General features: G+C 36.2%; 2 protein-coding genes across 17 annotated transcripts in view; one reads left to right on the top strand and one right to left on the bottom strand.

Moving 5' to 3' along the window:
- FAM185A (family with sequence similarity 185 member A) overlaps positions 1–12,748 on the bottom strand; it is a 180,376-nt gene that overhangs the window by 19,310 nt on the left and 148,318 nt on the right. Inside the window, exon 9 of one of the 2 annotated variants that reach the window (XR_013174062.1) lies at positions 10,845–10,921. The gene's annotated coding sequence lies outside the window, so the exon portion shown is untranslated. Of the gene's footprint in view, positions 1–10,844; positions 10,922–12,748 lie in introns of those variants that run through there. The other variant, XR_013174061.1, reaches the window with a different exon arrangement.
- Positions 1–12,748, top strand: part of FBXL13 (F-box and leucine rich repeat protein 13) — a 309,023-nt gene that overhangs the window by 248,758 nt on the left and 47,517 nt on the right. For 13 of the 15 annotated variants that reach the window (XR_013173955.1, XR_013174037.1, XM_077155879.1 and 10 more), the window contains one exon: positions 5,083–5,166. The exons of the other annotated variants lie outside the window; for them this stretch is intronic. Coding sequence is in view for 11 of the 13 variants with exons in the window: in XM_077155879.1 (XP_077011994.1) it covers positions 5,083–5,166 (84 nt within the window). In the remaining 2 variants the exon portion in view is untranslated. The remainder of the gene's footprint in view (positions 1–5,082; positions 5,167–12,748) is intronic. 15 annotated transcript variants of the gene reach the window in all.

Below are 12,748 nucleotides of genomic sequence, written 5' to 3'. Positions count from 1 at the left end.
TAAGAATGGGTAAATTTTGCCCAGAGCTGAGATTTAAGACTTTTTAAAACTATAAAGAAATTCTGTAGAATGTTGGAGAGAACACTTGTTTCAGAGAACACCTCCTAATTTGGAGCACTTGTGAACCTCACAGTGCAAACAGAGCATTACTTAGCTGGCTCTGACAGTTCTTCAGGTCACTAATCTGAAAAGCTTCCGAGCTAAAAAGCCATTAAAGAATGAATACTGCAAACAAAATGTGGTATTTCATACAACAGAATATTACACAACCTTGAAAAGGAACCAAGTTCTGACATACACCACAATATGGATGAACCTTGAGGACATGATGTTCACTGAAATAAGTAAGACACATGGGACAGATATGGTATGATTTCACTTATATGAAGTAGCTACAATATGCAAAATCATAGAGACAGAAGGTATGAATATAGGTTACGAGGGGCTGGGAGCAGGGAGAGTGGGTAATGAAGGCATAATGGGTTTAGGTTTTCTGTTTGGGGTGATGGAAAAGTTCTGGTGATGTGTGGTGGTGAGATTACAAGCACAACATTGTGAATATGATTAATCACAATGGTATGCTTGGGAGTGGTGGAGATGGCAAAGTTTATGTTGTATATATGTTCACACAATTAAAAAGAATAAAGAGCAACAAAAGAAACAAGGACAGTTAAATTCGATATATAATCCTGCATGGGATCAAATAATGGAGGAGAAAAGGTTCAAAAGGACACTATTGGGGCAATGAAAAAAGGTGGAGTATAGACTGTAAGCGATATATCAAATGTCAAATTTCTTGAACTTGGTAATTATACTTAAGGTGGGCACAAAGGTGAATATCCTTGTTCTTAAGAAATGTACAAGGAATGTAGATTGGAATGATTTCTAATTGTTTTGTTAATTCTTTTTTTAATTAATAAAAAAAAAAAGAAATGTACAAGGAAGCATGATATGTTCAAGGAGCATGATGTGTACAATGTACTCTCAAATTTCATAATATAGAAGGACAGATATAAAGATACATGGATAACTAGACAGATAGATGGATTAATAATTATATGGATAGACAGAATGATATGGCAAATGTGAATTGTGCTAAAATGTTAAAATTGGCAGATCTGGGTATTTGGGTATCTGAGTGGGGGTGGGTATCTCCAGTGGAGTGCTCTTATGGGTTTTGTACTATTTTTGTGGCTGTCCTCTAAGTCTGAAATCATTATAAAATAAAATAAAATGCTTAAAGGAAAAAAAAATAGTGAATCCTGTTTGGAATTAGTATATCTCATTTGTTCAGAGAAGTTGGCCTCCAATAACCTGCATGAAGCAGTTTTTACTGGAGCCCTTGTCCCCTCCAGCTGGCTTCAATTTGTTGCTTCTCAGTTACAAAGTTGTATTTACTTACAGCAGTAGGGCCTTAGGATAACTCGTCCAACACATGAACATAAGAACATTGCTTACTCCCTGTCTTGCTAAATGGTTTGATCATCCAGGTCTAATACTCCCTTACAAAAATATATGCAAGGGGACAATTTTTGTATTCATCTTGGACTGAAGGATGCTGTAGGAATAGTTTGCTAACTTTTATTTAGATATACAATTATTACATCAATCATTCCATTTTTAAAACATCTTTATTGATATATAATTCACATACCATAAAATTCACCCACTTAAAGTATACAATTCAGTGGTTTTTAGTATATTCATGGAGTTGCACAAACATCACCACAATCTAATTCCAGACTATTTTCGTTATACCAGAAAGAAACCCCTAGCCCTGCCCCCAGTGCCAACTCCTGCCCACCCTACGCAAACACAGCTTTACTTTCTGACTTGGTAGATTTGCCTATTATGGATTTTTCAGATAAATGGAATAATACAATATGTGGCCTTTTGTGCCACACAAAGAGTATGTATGTACCCTACATACTTGAAAGGATGTATGTACCCTAGAAAAGCCATGTTTTAATTCTAATCCCTATTCAGTACTATATGTTTGAAACTTTAATTGGATCATCTCCCTGGAGATGTGACTCAATCAAGAGTGGTTGTTATGCTGGATCAGGTGGTGATGTGTCCCCACCCATTCCAGGTGGATCTTGATTACTTTACTGGAATCCTATAAAAGAGCAAACATTTTGGAGAAAGGAGGAGATTCTGAGAGAGCAGAATAACGTAGCCATGAGAAGCAGAGAGTCCACCAGCCAGTGACCTTTGGAGATGAAGAAGGAAAATGCCTCCCAGGGGAGCTTCATGAAACAGGAAGCCAGGAGAGAAAGCTGGCAGATGACACCGTGTTTGCCAGGTGGCTTTCCAGATGAGAGAGAAACCCTGACCGTGTCCGCTATGTGCCTTCTCACTTGTTGAGAGAGAAAGCCCGAACATCATTGGGCTTCTTGAACCAAGATATCTTTCCCTGGATGCCTTAGATTGGACATTTCCATAGACTTGTTTTAATAGGGACATTTTCTCGGCCTTAGAACTGTAAACTAGCAACTTATTAAATTTCCCTTTTTAAAAGCCATTCTGTTTCTGGCATATTGCATTCTGGCAGCTAGCAAACTAGAACAGATTCTGGTACCAGACAGTGTGGTGCTGCTGTGGTTTGCAAACATCAAACATGCTAGAATGGCTTTTTAAGTGAATAAGGGGAAGATTTTGAAGGAGTTCTGAGGAGCTTGATAGAGAAGTCTTGGAATGCTCTGAAGAGACTGTTCGTAGAAATGTGGACTCTAAAGATACCTGTGACAAAGCTCTAGACAGAAATGAGGCACATGTTATTCCAAACTGGAAGGAAGGTGATACTTGTTTTAAAATGGCAGAAAATCTAGCAAAATTGACTAATGGTTTTGACTGGAAGCAGATTTTAAAAGGAATTCCGTTTCCGGTATATTGCATTCTGGCAGCTAGGAAACTAGAACACCTTTCGAGCCTTGCTTCTTTCTCATACTATAATATTCTTAAGGTTCATCCACATTGTAGCATATATTAGTACTTCTCTTTAATATGGATATAACACATTTTGCTTGTTCGTCCATCCATTGATGGAACATTTTGTTATTTCTACTTTTTGGCTGTTATGGAATAATACTGCTATGAATATTCATTTACAAATTTTTCCATGAACATATATTTTCATTTCTCCTGGTTATATAGCGAGGGGCTGAATTTTCTGGGTCATATGTTAACTCTATGTTTAATTTTTTGTGCAACTGTGAGATCTAAAGTAGCTGCATCATTTTATATTCCCATCAGGAATGTCTGAGCACTCAAATTTCTCCAAGTTTTTATCATCATTTGTTCTTATCTGTCTCTTAGAAAAGCTATTATAGTAGGTGTAAAGTGGTACATCACTATGGTTTTGATTTACATTTCCTGAATGGCTAATGATGTTAATTCAATTTTGAGGCCATAAATTTTAATGAACTATGGCGATAAAACATGGCATTCCATTTCATATTTTATTTTTTAATAATTTTGAATAAAGTAAAGAGAATATAGGCAGTTAAATGTCATACAAGTGCATTGCATTTACTGACTTGGCCAAATATAAAAGTGAAATCTAAGTGAAAACATCAGAGGCAGTTTCTTAAGACAAATTCTCCATAGGAGAATAAAACATATTTAGCTATTACCAATATAGGGCAAAGAGACAAACTTTGCATTTCAATGTTTTTGTTCAAATAATTTGGCTTTCATTGGGGGAAATATTTAAACTCTTCCAATTTGTCTAATACGAATAAAATAACATCAACATCTGGAACCCAGACTACATGCAATGGCTCCACAGGGTTCAGTCATTCTTGCTTTGAAAAGCAAGGAGGCATAAAATGTGTTCCTAGCTGAATAATCCACATTTACAATAAAACTAAGAGAATGAACAGAGTGATTTTATTTTATTTATCTTACATGGGCAGGCACCAGGAATCAAACCTGGGTCTCTGGCATGGCAGGCAAGAACTCTGCCTACTGAGCCACCGTGGCCTGCCCGGATTTTATTTTTCAGTGGTGTACAGATTTGTTAAATGAATTTAGAAATTGAGGTTAAAACATTGGCTTAAGTCAAGTAGAATTTCAAGCCCGCTTTTCCTTGAGACGGACTTTTTTTGAGAAATGAAAAGATGAGATCTGTGTCTAATCTGTGTGTAGGAAAATAAAAACAGGACCTGAAATTTGTATGACTCATTTTCGACTTGAATTTTAGGTTCAAATGTTGTATTTTAGATCAGTAAAATGTAAACCAGTCCTATAAATACAATGCAAATAGTACAAATCCATATATTGTTTATGTATTTTCCCAGTAGTCAGCTCTGGGAACACAGAACAGAAAGAAACAGCCCAAGTCCATCATGTCTAGGAAGCATATCTATTGGAATTATAAAAGTAATGTGATACTGAATGCAAAACAGGAGGATGGCATCTATAATCCACACTAGTCAGTTCCATATTTGAGTGTTTTGTCAAATTGGGGGGAAAAGTACAGAAATGGGCCAACAAAACCACATATAAAAATTTAAGGGCTGAAAGTACAATTTAATCCTTTGTTTTAATAAGAAGACACAAAGTTTTTAACCTGAAAAAGGAGTTGGTTTTCGGTGAATGATTATCTGTCTATAGGCCTTCATACAAAGATATGGTGTCTCTCTCTTTAAGGAATTAAACACAATAAAATTATTTAGAAGTTTTTTATATCTTTAAGTTAGGTATGTATAAGAATTTACTGACAGATTCATTAGCCACATGAAGCATCTTTAAAGTTGTAGGTAAGATTTAGAGCTCTTTGAGATTGTCTATATTGATTCAGATAATATTCACCTAGAGGAGATAGTAAGACGATAACCTCCTAAGGAGTTTTCTGGCTCTGGGATTCTGTATACTTTTTTTCAAAAATTAGAGACAACCTGAAAATTGTATTTAATGGCATTGCCTAATCAAAGTGTATCTTATGCTCTGTTAAATGTAAGAAAATATAAGACATAAGCTAAATATTTTAATTTGCATTAATGGTTATTAACTCATTGGAAATACACCTTCCATACTAAATTCTAATCATACAATGATCTTTCTATTAAATATTTTTAGGGTTTGATAACACTTTCCAGACATAAAAAGTTAAAGGAACTTTCTCTATCTGAGTGTTATAAAATCACCAATGAGGGAATTCAGGTAAGACAATTAAAGTTTTCTGTTAAAGAACTAAGATCAAAAATTAAGTACAAACTTAAACTTTGAGGGCCACATTAGAAAAAATAAGTGGACTGGAAATGTAACATCACAATGTAATTGTGTCCTGAGAGTTCAAAATCCAACCACTTAGGAAAACTGGGGCTAAATGAGAGAAAAAAAGAAACTTTCTTACTGAGATAAAATGATTTATCCCATATGTGGAAAGATAATCCACATGACAACTGAGAAGTCCAGAGCATGGCTAACTTGAGGTTAAATCGATGTATGAATCAGTGATCCCCAGAGAAAACAGAATATATGTAAGATTTATTATAGAATTGGCTCATGCAACCATGGAGGCTGGCAAGTCCAAATTCAGTAGGGCAGGCTGGAAGCTGGTAACTCCAATAAAGGTGAAGGTGAATTCCCCAGGGGAAGCTAGCTCTCTGAAATAGAGAATTCTTTCTGACTTCTGAAATCTCACTTTTGAGCTCCAACTGATTGAAGAGATTGCTCTCAATGCTCAGGGCAACTTCCTTTGCTGATTTTAAGATGCAGTCAGCCATAGATATAATCAATTGATTATAGACGCAATCCATCTATGAAATACTCTCATAGTAATAATTAGGCCAGTGCTTGCTTGACCAAACAACTGGACACCCTAACTTAGCCAATTTGACACATGAAATTAACTATCACAGTAGTCTTCCATGGATTTGAGGTAGACATTATAAGAAGTTTTATCATGACTAAGATGAGAGTGTTAAAATACTCTGCACATCAATAGAAGGATGATGCCAGGGGGCAAAGGGATCACATAGGGTGTTGCGATGTGCATAGTACAATTATGTGCTCAGGGATTCCCACGAGATTGTGGATAGCTTGGATTAATTCTTTGTTACTGCCCATAGAAACTCATGGGCTGTAGAGGGTGCCAGGTTATATAAAACTCTAAAATTTAGCATAGAATTCTAGACTTCTAGCAGTGAAGAAACCTTAGAACAATCTAAGTCTATGCCCTAATTTTACATGTGAAAAAACTAAGTCTTTTTTCTTAAGACTCAGAGTGCTTTAAGCATTGGCCAGAGGTCCTATAGTTTCTCAGAAAACTAATGTAACTTCAGTTTTGTGGAAATTTATAATTGCCATTTCAAATGCTTGACTGACCACATGACTTAGTAGGAAAATTTTTTTTCAGATTTTTTCTGTATTTCATTGTCTGGACAATGTAATGATATCTAAGAGAAAAATGTAACACTTAAGAAATCTCTTATAATAGGTATTAGTGTCAAGCAATGTCAATTTCCCCCAATTTTGGACACTGTGTACTAAGGTTGTAATAAGTCCCTAAGGAATCTATCTAGTAGACTATTTAACTGTCTAAAGAGTTAAAAAGAATAAACACTCTCTTTGATGGTAAATTATATTTGTCAATTTGGGTAGGTTATGATGTCCAGTTATTTGGTCAAACACTGGCCTAGCTGTCATGTGGCAGTATTTCATAGATGGGATTAGCATCTACAATTGGTTGACTTAAGTTGAGGAGACTATCCTCAGCAGTGTGGGCCTCATCTAAACAGTCCGAGGTCTTAAAAGCAAGAACTAAGGGTTTCAAGAATCAGAAGGAATTCTGCCTGGAGTCTACACCCTCCGGCCTCCCCGGCCTTCCCTACAGACATCAATATCACTCCTCCCAGAATTTTACAGCCTCCATCCTGTTGCACAGAATTCAGACTTGTCAGCCCCTACAATGACATGAGCCAATTCCTTATAAAAAATGTCTTTATACACATATGCACACACACATGTATTGTTAGTTTTGTTTCTGTGGAGAATCCAGACTGATACGATCTCCTTAAAAAAAAAAAAAAGATCCCAGAGAAGACTGGGAGCTTTTATAACTGTATAATCACAAAAGTGGCTACAAAACATTTAGATGCATCTAAGGTACTAGGAAAAAAAAAGTTTCCTCAAAGGTTAAATCATAATGACTTACCTACTGCAGTTTATTTAAGGATGAATCATGCAATTACATGAAGGTTTATCCATGAGTATGATCTAATGGTGGTAGACCAAAGATTATTAAAATAAAAGTTCATATTAGAAATGATATTTCTAATATTAATAATATTAAGTTATACTTCTTATATAGTGATCAATTATACATGGTCAACATGTTTATAACTACAAGTCATTCAGAACTATTGAAGCCTACCATACATTAATTTTATTTTTGTATGCTTTATGGTGGGGATCACATTTCATTCTTTTTCCATGTGACTATCTCATTATTGCAGCACCATTTGTTGAGTTTTGTTGTTGTTGTTGGGGAGGGCAGAGAAGTGCATGGGCTGGGAATCTAACCCAGGTCTCCTGCCTGACAGGTGAGAATTCTACCACTGAACTACCCTTGCATCCCCACATTAATTTTTTAAAGGCTCCTTGGTATAAGAATGAATTGACCAAAGCCTGAAGATAAGTATCTGGAGGACAGTGTTTAATGCCATTTCTCATTGCTTCTAGGGTTTTAGGCATTTTTCTTTTCACTCCTTAGAGGTTGAAAATTATACTTATTTCCAGTATTCTGAAATTTTAGATTAAAGTAATTATCCATATTCTATTCTATTATCATAAGCTATCTGAGTTTTGCATAGCTTTTAAAATCTAATCCTTGAAAAATTATTTTAGTCATCTAAAAGAGAAAATAAAAAAGGGGGGTCACAGGAGCATGAAAATACAGAATTTTTAAACTATTAGTTGCACAAGATCAGCTGTTCTGTTCAAGTTCACATAAAATTTTTTTTCTCTTTCTCATCATCCCTCTTTTTCTCCTCCCTACTTTTGGTGCATGTGTGTGTGTGTTGTGTGTGTGTGTGCGTTTTACAGTTTTGCCTCTTCCAAGGTTCACACTAATGGGCATGTGGTAATTTTTCCCCTCCTTGGCTCCTCCATCACAATTATTAAGTTCCAAAAGAAGAAAAATGACATGTAAGCCAATTTCACAATTCTTTATCTGAATTTATAAAAAAGAAAGGAAGGGAATAAAATAAGGTAATTAAATTGAGAGGCTTAGATTATCCACAATTTATCAGCTTTTTTTCCTCTTTCATTACATATAAAAGGTAATGAGTGCTAGGAGATCCTCTTTTTAGCACAAGACATTGAAAATATTCTACACCTAATTCATTTAATAAGAAAATGAAGAAACATTTTCACCATGGTTATGTTTTGCAAGAGTCATAACTTAATAAGAATAAAAAATTACCTCATTTTAATGTTTCACTGAAAACCACAGCACATGCAGACTGAGTGTCTTGCTCCTCAGATGTAGCGACTTTTAAGACTTGGATTTAATTACTTTCTCCAATTCTAGTTCTTCTTTTCCAAGAAAATTAGACGTTCAATGAATATGTCAAGCCAAAATTATTTTGTGCTTTTGGCACACACACATTTTGTAAGAGATTTCTGATACAGCAGTAATTGAATATTTCTCAAGAAATTTTTCCTTCTGCTTTTTAAAATGAATTTTAATAATAGACTGTCAAGTTTTGCAAAAGAATTGGTTTCATTTGGATGTTGCCACACATATAAATTAGAAGTTGTTTTACATTGTTTTGCTAGAACCAATGGAATAAACCCAATTATTTACTTTTTACACTTAAAAAACTTTGTGTTGTAAAACACTTTAGACTGGACTTTCTATCTAGTGGACACTGAGATGATCTGTTCATTTTTTAAATAAAGAAATCTCTTCAAAATTAAAAAAAAGAGAGAGATGCAGCTAGGTCTAGTGGATCAGGCAACTAATACCATGTGGTGATGGTTAGCTAATATTGATTTGGCACCTACTACCTGCCAGGTGCTGTTCTAAGTATCATGTATGAATTTGTTTCATTCCCATAATTACCTTATGAGGTAGGTAATAGTTTCACATTTACAGAAGCTGAGGATCTTGCCCCAAGTTATGAAATGAGTGTATAAAATGTGTAATTCCAGAGTGGCACTCTTAGCCATTATGCTGTGAGAAAGGCATGTAGGAAGCTTTGGAAAGATTCACTCAAGGCACCTATTCCGGCATGGGGATATTAGGGAAAGCTTATCTGTTAGAAAATCACTCTACTAACAAATGTGAAAGTTATGTTGGAGGGCCTCTAGAGAGGAGAGAGGACAGCTATCAAGACTGAAGGTGGGGATATAAATTAAGAAGTTTTTGTTGTAGTTCAGAGAAGGGATGATGGCAGCTGAATAAGAGCAGGGACAGTCAGGTTGGAGAAAGGAAATGGAGTAGAGAACATTTAGGTAGTTCGTAAGAAAACTCATGGGATTGTTGATGGTCTGAATGGGTGACAAAGGTGAAGATGTAGTTAATAATACCCATGCATCTGGTTTGGCTGCCCAGGAGATTTGTGATACCCTCGATATTTTCAAGTCCTTTCCCATTAACCAAGTCACATAGGGTTATGAACTATAAGTCCTGTTGAGTATTTTGGCATTTATTATTGTACTTGCTCTTTCTGGCAGTGATTTTGACCATGCTTCCTCTAAGCTTCCGTCATCCCTCTATTCTTGTGACAGTCTATTAAGCATTTCTTTACCCACATTCCCTCTTCATAGGCTTGTGTAAGAGAGCTTTGTTGGCCTATATTTCTATTTTCACTTTACTTACAGGTAATCTGAAGTTCATAGTGTTGTCTGTCTCCTTGTAATGCTGAATGCACAAGTCCTGTGCAGTTTTATTTGTTCTCTTTGCAGATTTTATCGTTTTTTTTTTTTTTGGAGGGGGGAGGGGATTCTGATTTAGTAACTGTTTTTGTTCTCCAAACCCCAAATATGGCTTCCTCTTATCTTTTACTAATTATGAAAAAAAGTACCACTGGCAGAATTGGACATGTATTTTTCAAAGCCCTGCAACCCAGAATATAGTAGGTAATATCTATATTTAAAACTGCAAAGGAGAAAGAAGAGGCATGTGGCAGCTATTAGCCTCACAAACTCTTGTGTTTTTTCTTCCTGGAATGTGGCTTATATTCTTACAAGTGGTTTACTGATAACCTGCAAATGGCACCAATGATGAATTTTAAGGTTGCAGTTTAATTGAGGATACCTTTCAGAACATCGGTGTAACTTGATGATCACAAAGATACCTGATAACTTTTGTTTATGGGGTATAAGCAGCAGAAGAGATGCTGGAACCTCTACTTCTCTCATTGTCCTCTTAAGGCAATAAGACATTTTTTGAGACCCTTGATTTTAATCTCACTGTTTAGAAGTTTAAGATAATAAATTTCTTTTCTCAGTTAATCTCCAGTGTTCTCAGTCTCTTATCTATTCTCTTGGGTTACAAACTTTTGATTCTTTTTACTTGACCTTTGGTAACAGATTTATCTGGATTTACAAATAGAAAGGGAAGTAGAGAGAAGGCCTTAAAAGGAATTGGTAAGAGGGTGGCTGGGTGGGGCAAATCGTAGTTGGGAGAACACCAGGGAAGATCTACTGCTGTTCATTTGGTTCTCAGCCTAAGTCAAGTGGTTCTGTAGATATGGGGTCCAAGTGGGGACTAAGGGTGGGAGAATATCAGTCCTGCACCCTAGACCACCTACCTAGAGAATTAAAACTCTTAGAGCTAATGTGGAGTATTTGTATGGCTGTTCAGGTCAAAAAGTCCCACAGGTACTCACCTTATTTAGCTCCAGTCCTGTATGAGTCTTCCTTTCCCAGAATAGCCTGTGGCCAGCCTGTTCTTCTGGATGTTTCTCTAGAGTATAAGAAAGGCTGGGTTCATTTCTCACAATAGCAGGAACTGAATTTCTCTCTAGTGACTTTTCTGATCGTAAACTCTTATTCTGAATTACTAGCCTATCTGACTATTTATAACATGTTGTTTATGCAAGATTCTCATCAATCATTCTCATCAGCTGCTAGACCTCACTCCCTAGAACTCAACCAAAATTGATTTGTGGCCTTTGACAGACACTGACCTATAAGGCCAAAGACGGATTAAATGGATTGGCTCTAAATAGCAAAAAATCTGGTTTCTAAGATTAAGTAATCCACAAATTATCAAAGCATGAGATTTCAATAACTCCACCTCTTCTCCAGGGATAAAGTTATGTTTACGGTTACAAGGGAAGTAAGAAACAGAGGTTCCCTTTCTAATGGCTTGAATTTTTTGCTTTTGCTGTGGTAGAAGTTCTGAAATCTCCTGTGTGAGGAGGTGGTCATCCAGACATCTCGGTACTTTATCTCTTGTCCATATTGCTCAGGAAAATTCATTACCTCTTCCAATACTCCAGGCTACCATTTGAAAATAATTGAAAAAAACTGATGATGATGAAGATCCCAGAGGGTCTCAGATTCAGAATCATTTTACAGGATTTTGAGAGATGGAGCTAAGAAATTCCTTTGGTGGAATTAAGATGGGAGGGGGGCATCTGATACCTCATTTTTGAAAAAACATCCCTCCAACTTGGAAAATTTTTAAACTTTCTTATATAAACCTGTGCTATGTGGCTATCCATGCCAAAAATGGTCTCCCAGGCTTTGTAACAGAACAGAAGATCTAAGGCATCTGGAGTCAACTGGGAGTTGCTAGGTATCTCTGCCAAGATACCTAGGCACTAGTCTCTCTTCAAAGGCTGTGAGCAAAATATGCTCAGTAAGCTCTTTCACTCCTGACACTAATGTTTTCCCAAATGTAGAGGCAGTTCAACAGAACAAGAAATTTGCCAGACTTCAAAGGATGTGGGATTAGACAGCTTGTAAATTCCCCACAGTCTGTAAGTTTCCAAGGGAGACTGGAGTCATAGGTACCATGTTTTCCTGGCTGAGAAACAGCTGATGATGAGAACACCCCATGCCGGTCCTGGCTTCTTGCCCACTCCCACTGAGTAGAACCATTCTTGAAAAATTGAAAGGCTGCTCAATTCACTAAATGAATGCATACCTCTGTTAATTTCATGTTGAGCATCCACAGAGAAGAGCTATGAGAAAGTGCTAAAAGGAAGATAATCCTTTGAATTTTAATAGGAAGAGGGGTGAAGCCTCTTCCACCCCTTAAGCTTCTCCTGAAACATTAGTTTATGCTATATAAGATGAAACTTGATAAAAGTTAAACAAAAGCAGTTAGATTGTCTGAAGGTAAACATAAAAAGGCAGGAAAAATAAACATCAGAATTCCACTGTCCTACTAATAGCCTGAGTTTATGCTTTTTTAAATTCTGAAACCTAAGTAGCCAATCTGTTTTGAATACATTTTCCATGCAGTATGGCTTGGCTTTGCTCATTGCACTTCACCTGACTCATATTGAGTGTTGTGGTAGTGACATATCTCATAGGTAGGAGCTATGATTTCTCCATGCTCATTAACATACGGTGTCTAATAACCCTGTCAATTTACAAATAAATTCTGTAGAATATATTTCTTGATCCCAAAGCCTTCATCACATTGAAAGTAGTGTTCCTAGGTCTTAAAGCAACAGACTGGTGGTTGTTCCAATATCTCTCTGGTTCTGCCACTGACAGACAAAGCAACTATTTGTACAGGGTGTTATGCTTGCTAATGGTTTTTAGAGTACAGATTTTC

The sequence above is a fragment of the Tamandua tetradactyla genome, chromosome 1, assembly GCF_023851605.1.
Source record: "Tamandua tetradactyla isolate mTamTet1 chromosome 1, mTamTet1.pri, whole genome shotgun sequence".
In the NCBI taxonomy this organism is placed as follows: Eukaryota; Metazoa; Chordata; class Mammalia; order Pilosa; family Myrmecophagidae; genus Tamandua; species Tamandua tetradactyla.
Note: the sequence above shows the minus strand (reverse complement) of the source record. Positions and strands in the feature narration are given on the sequence as shown.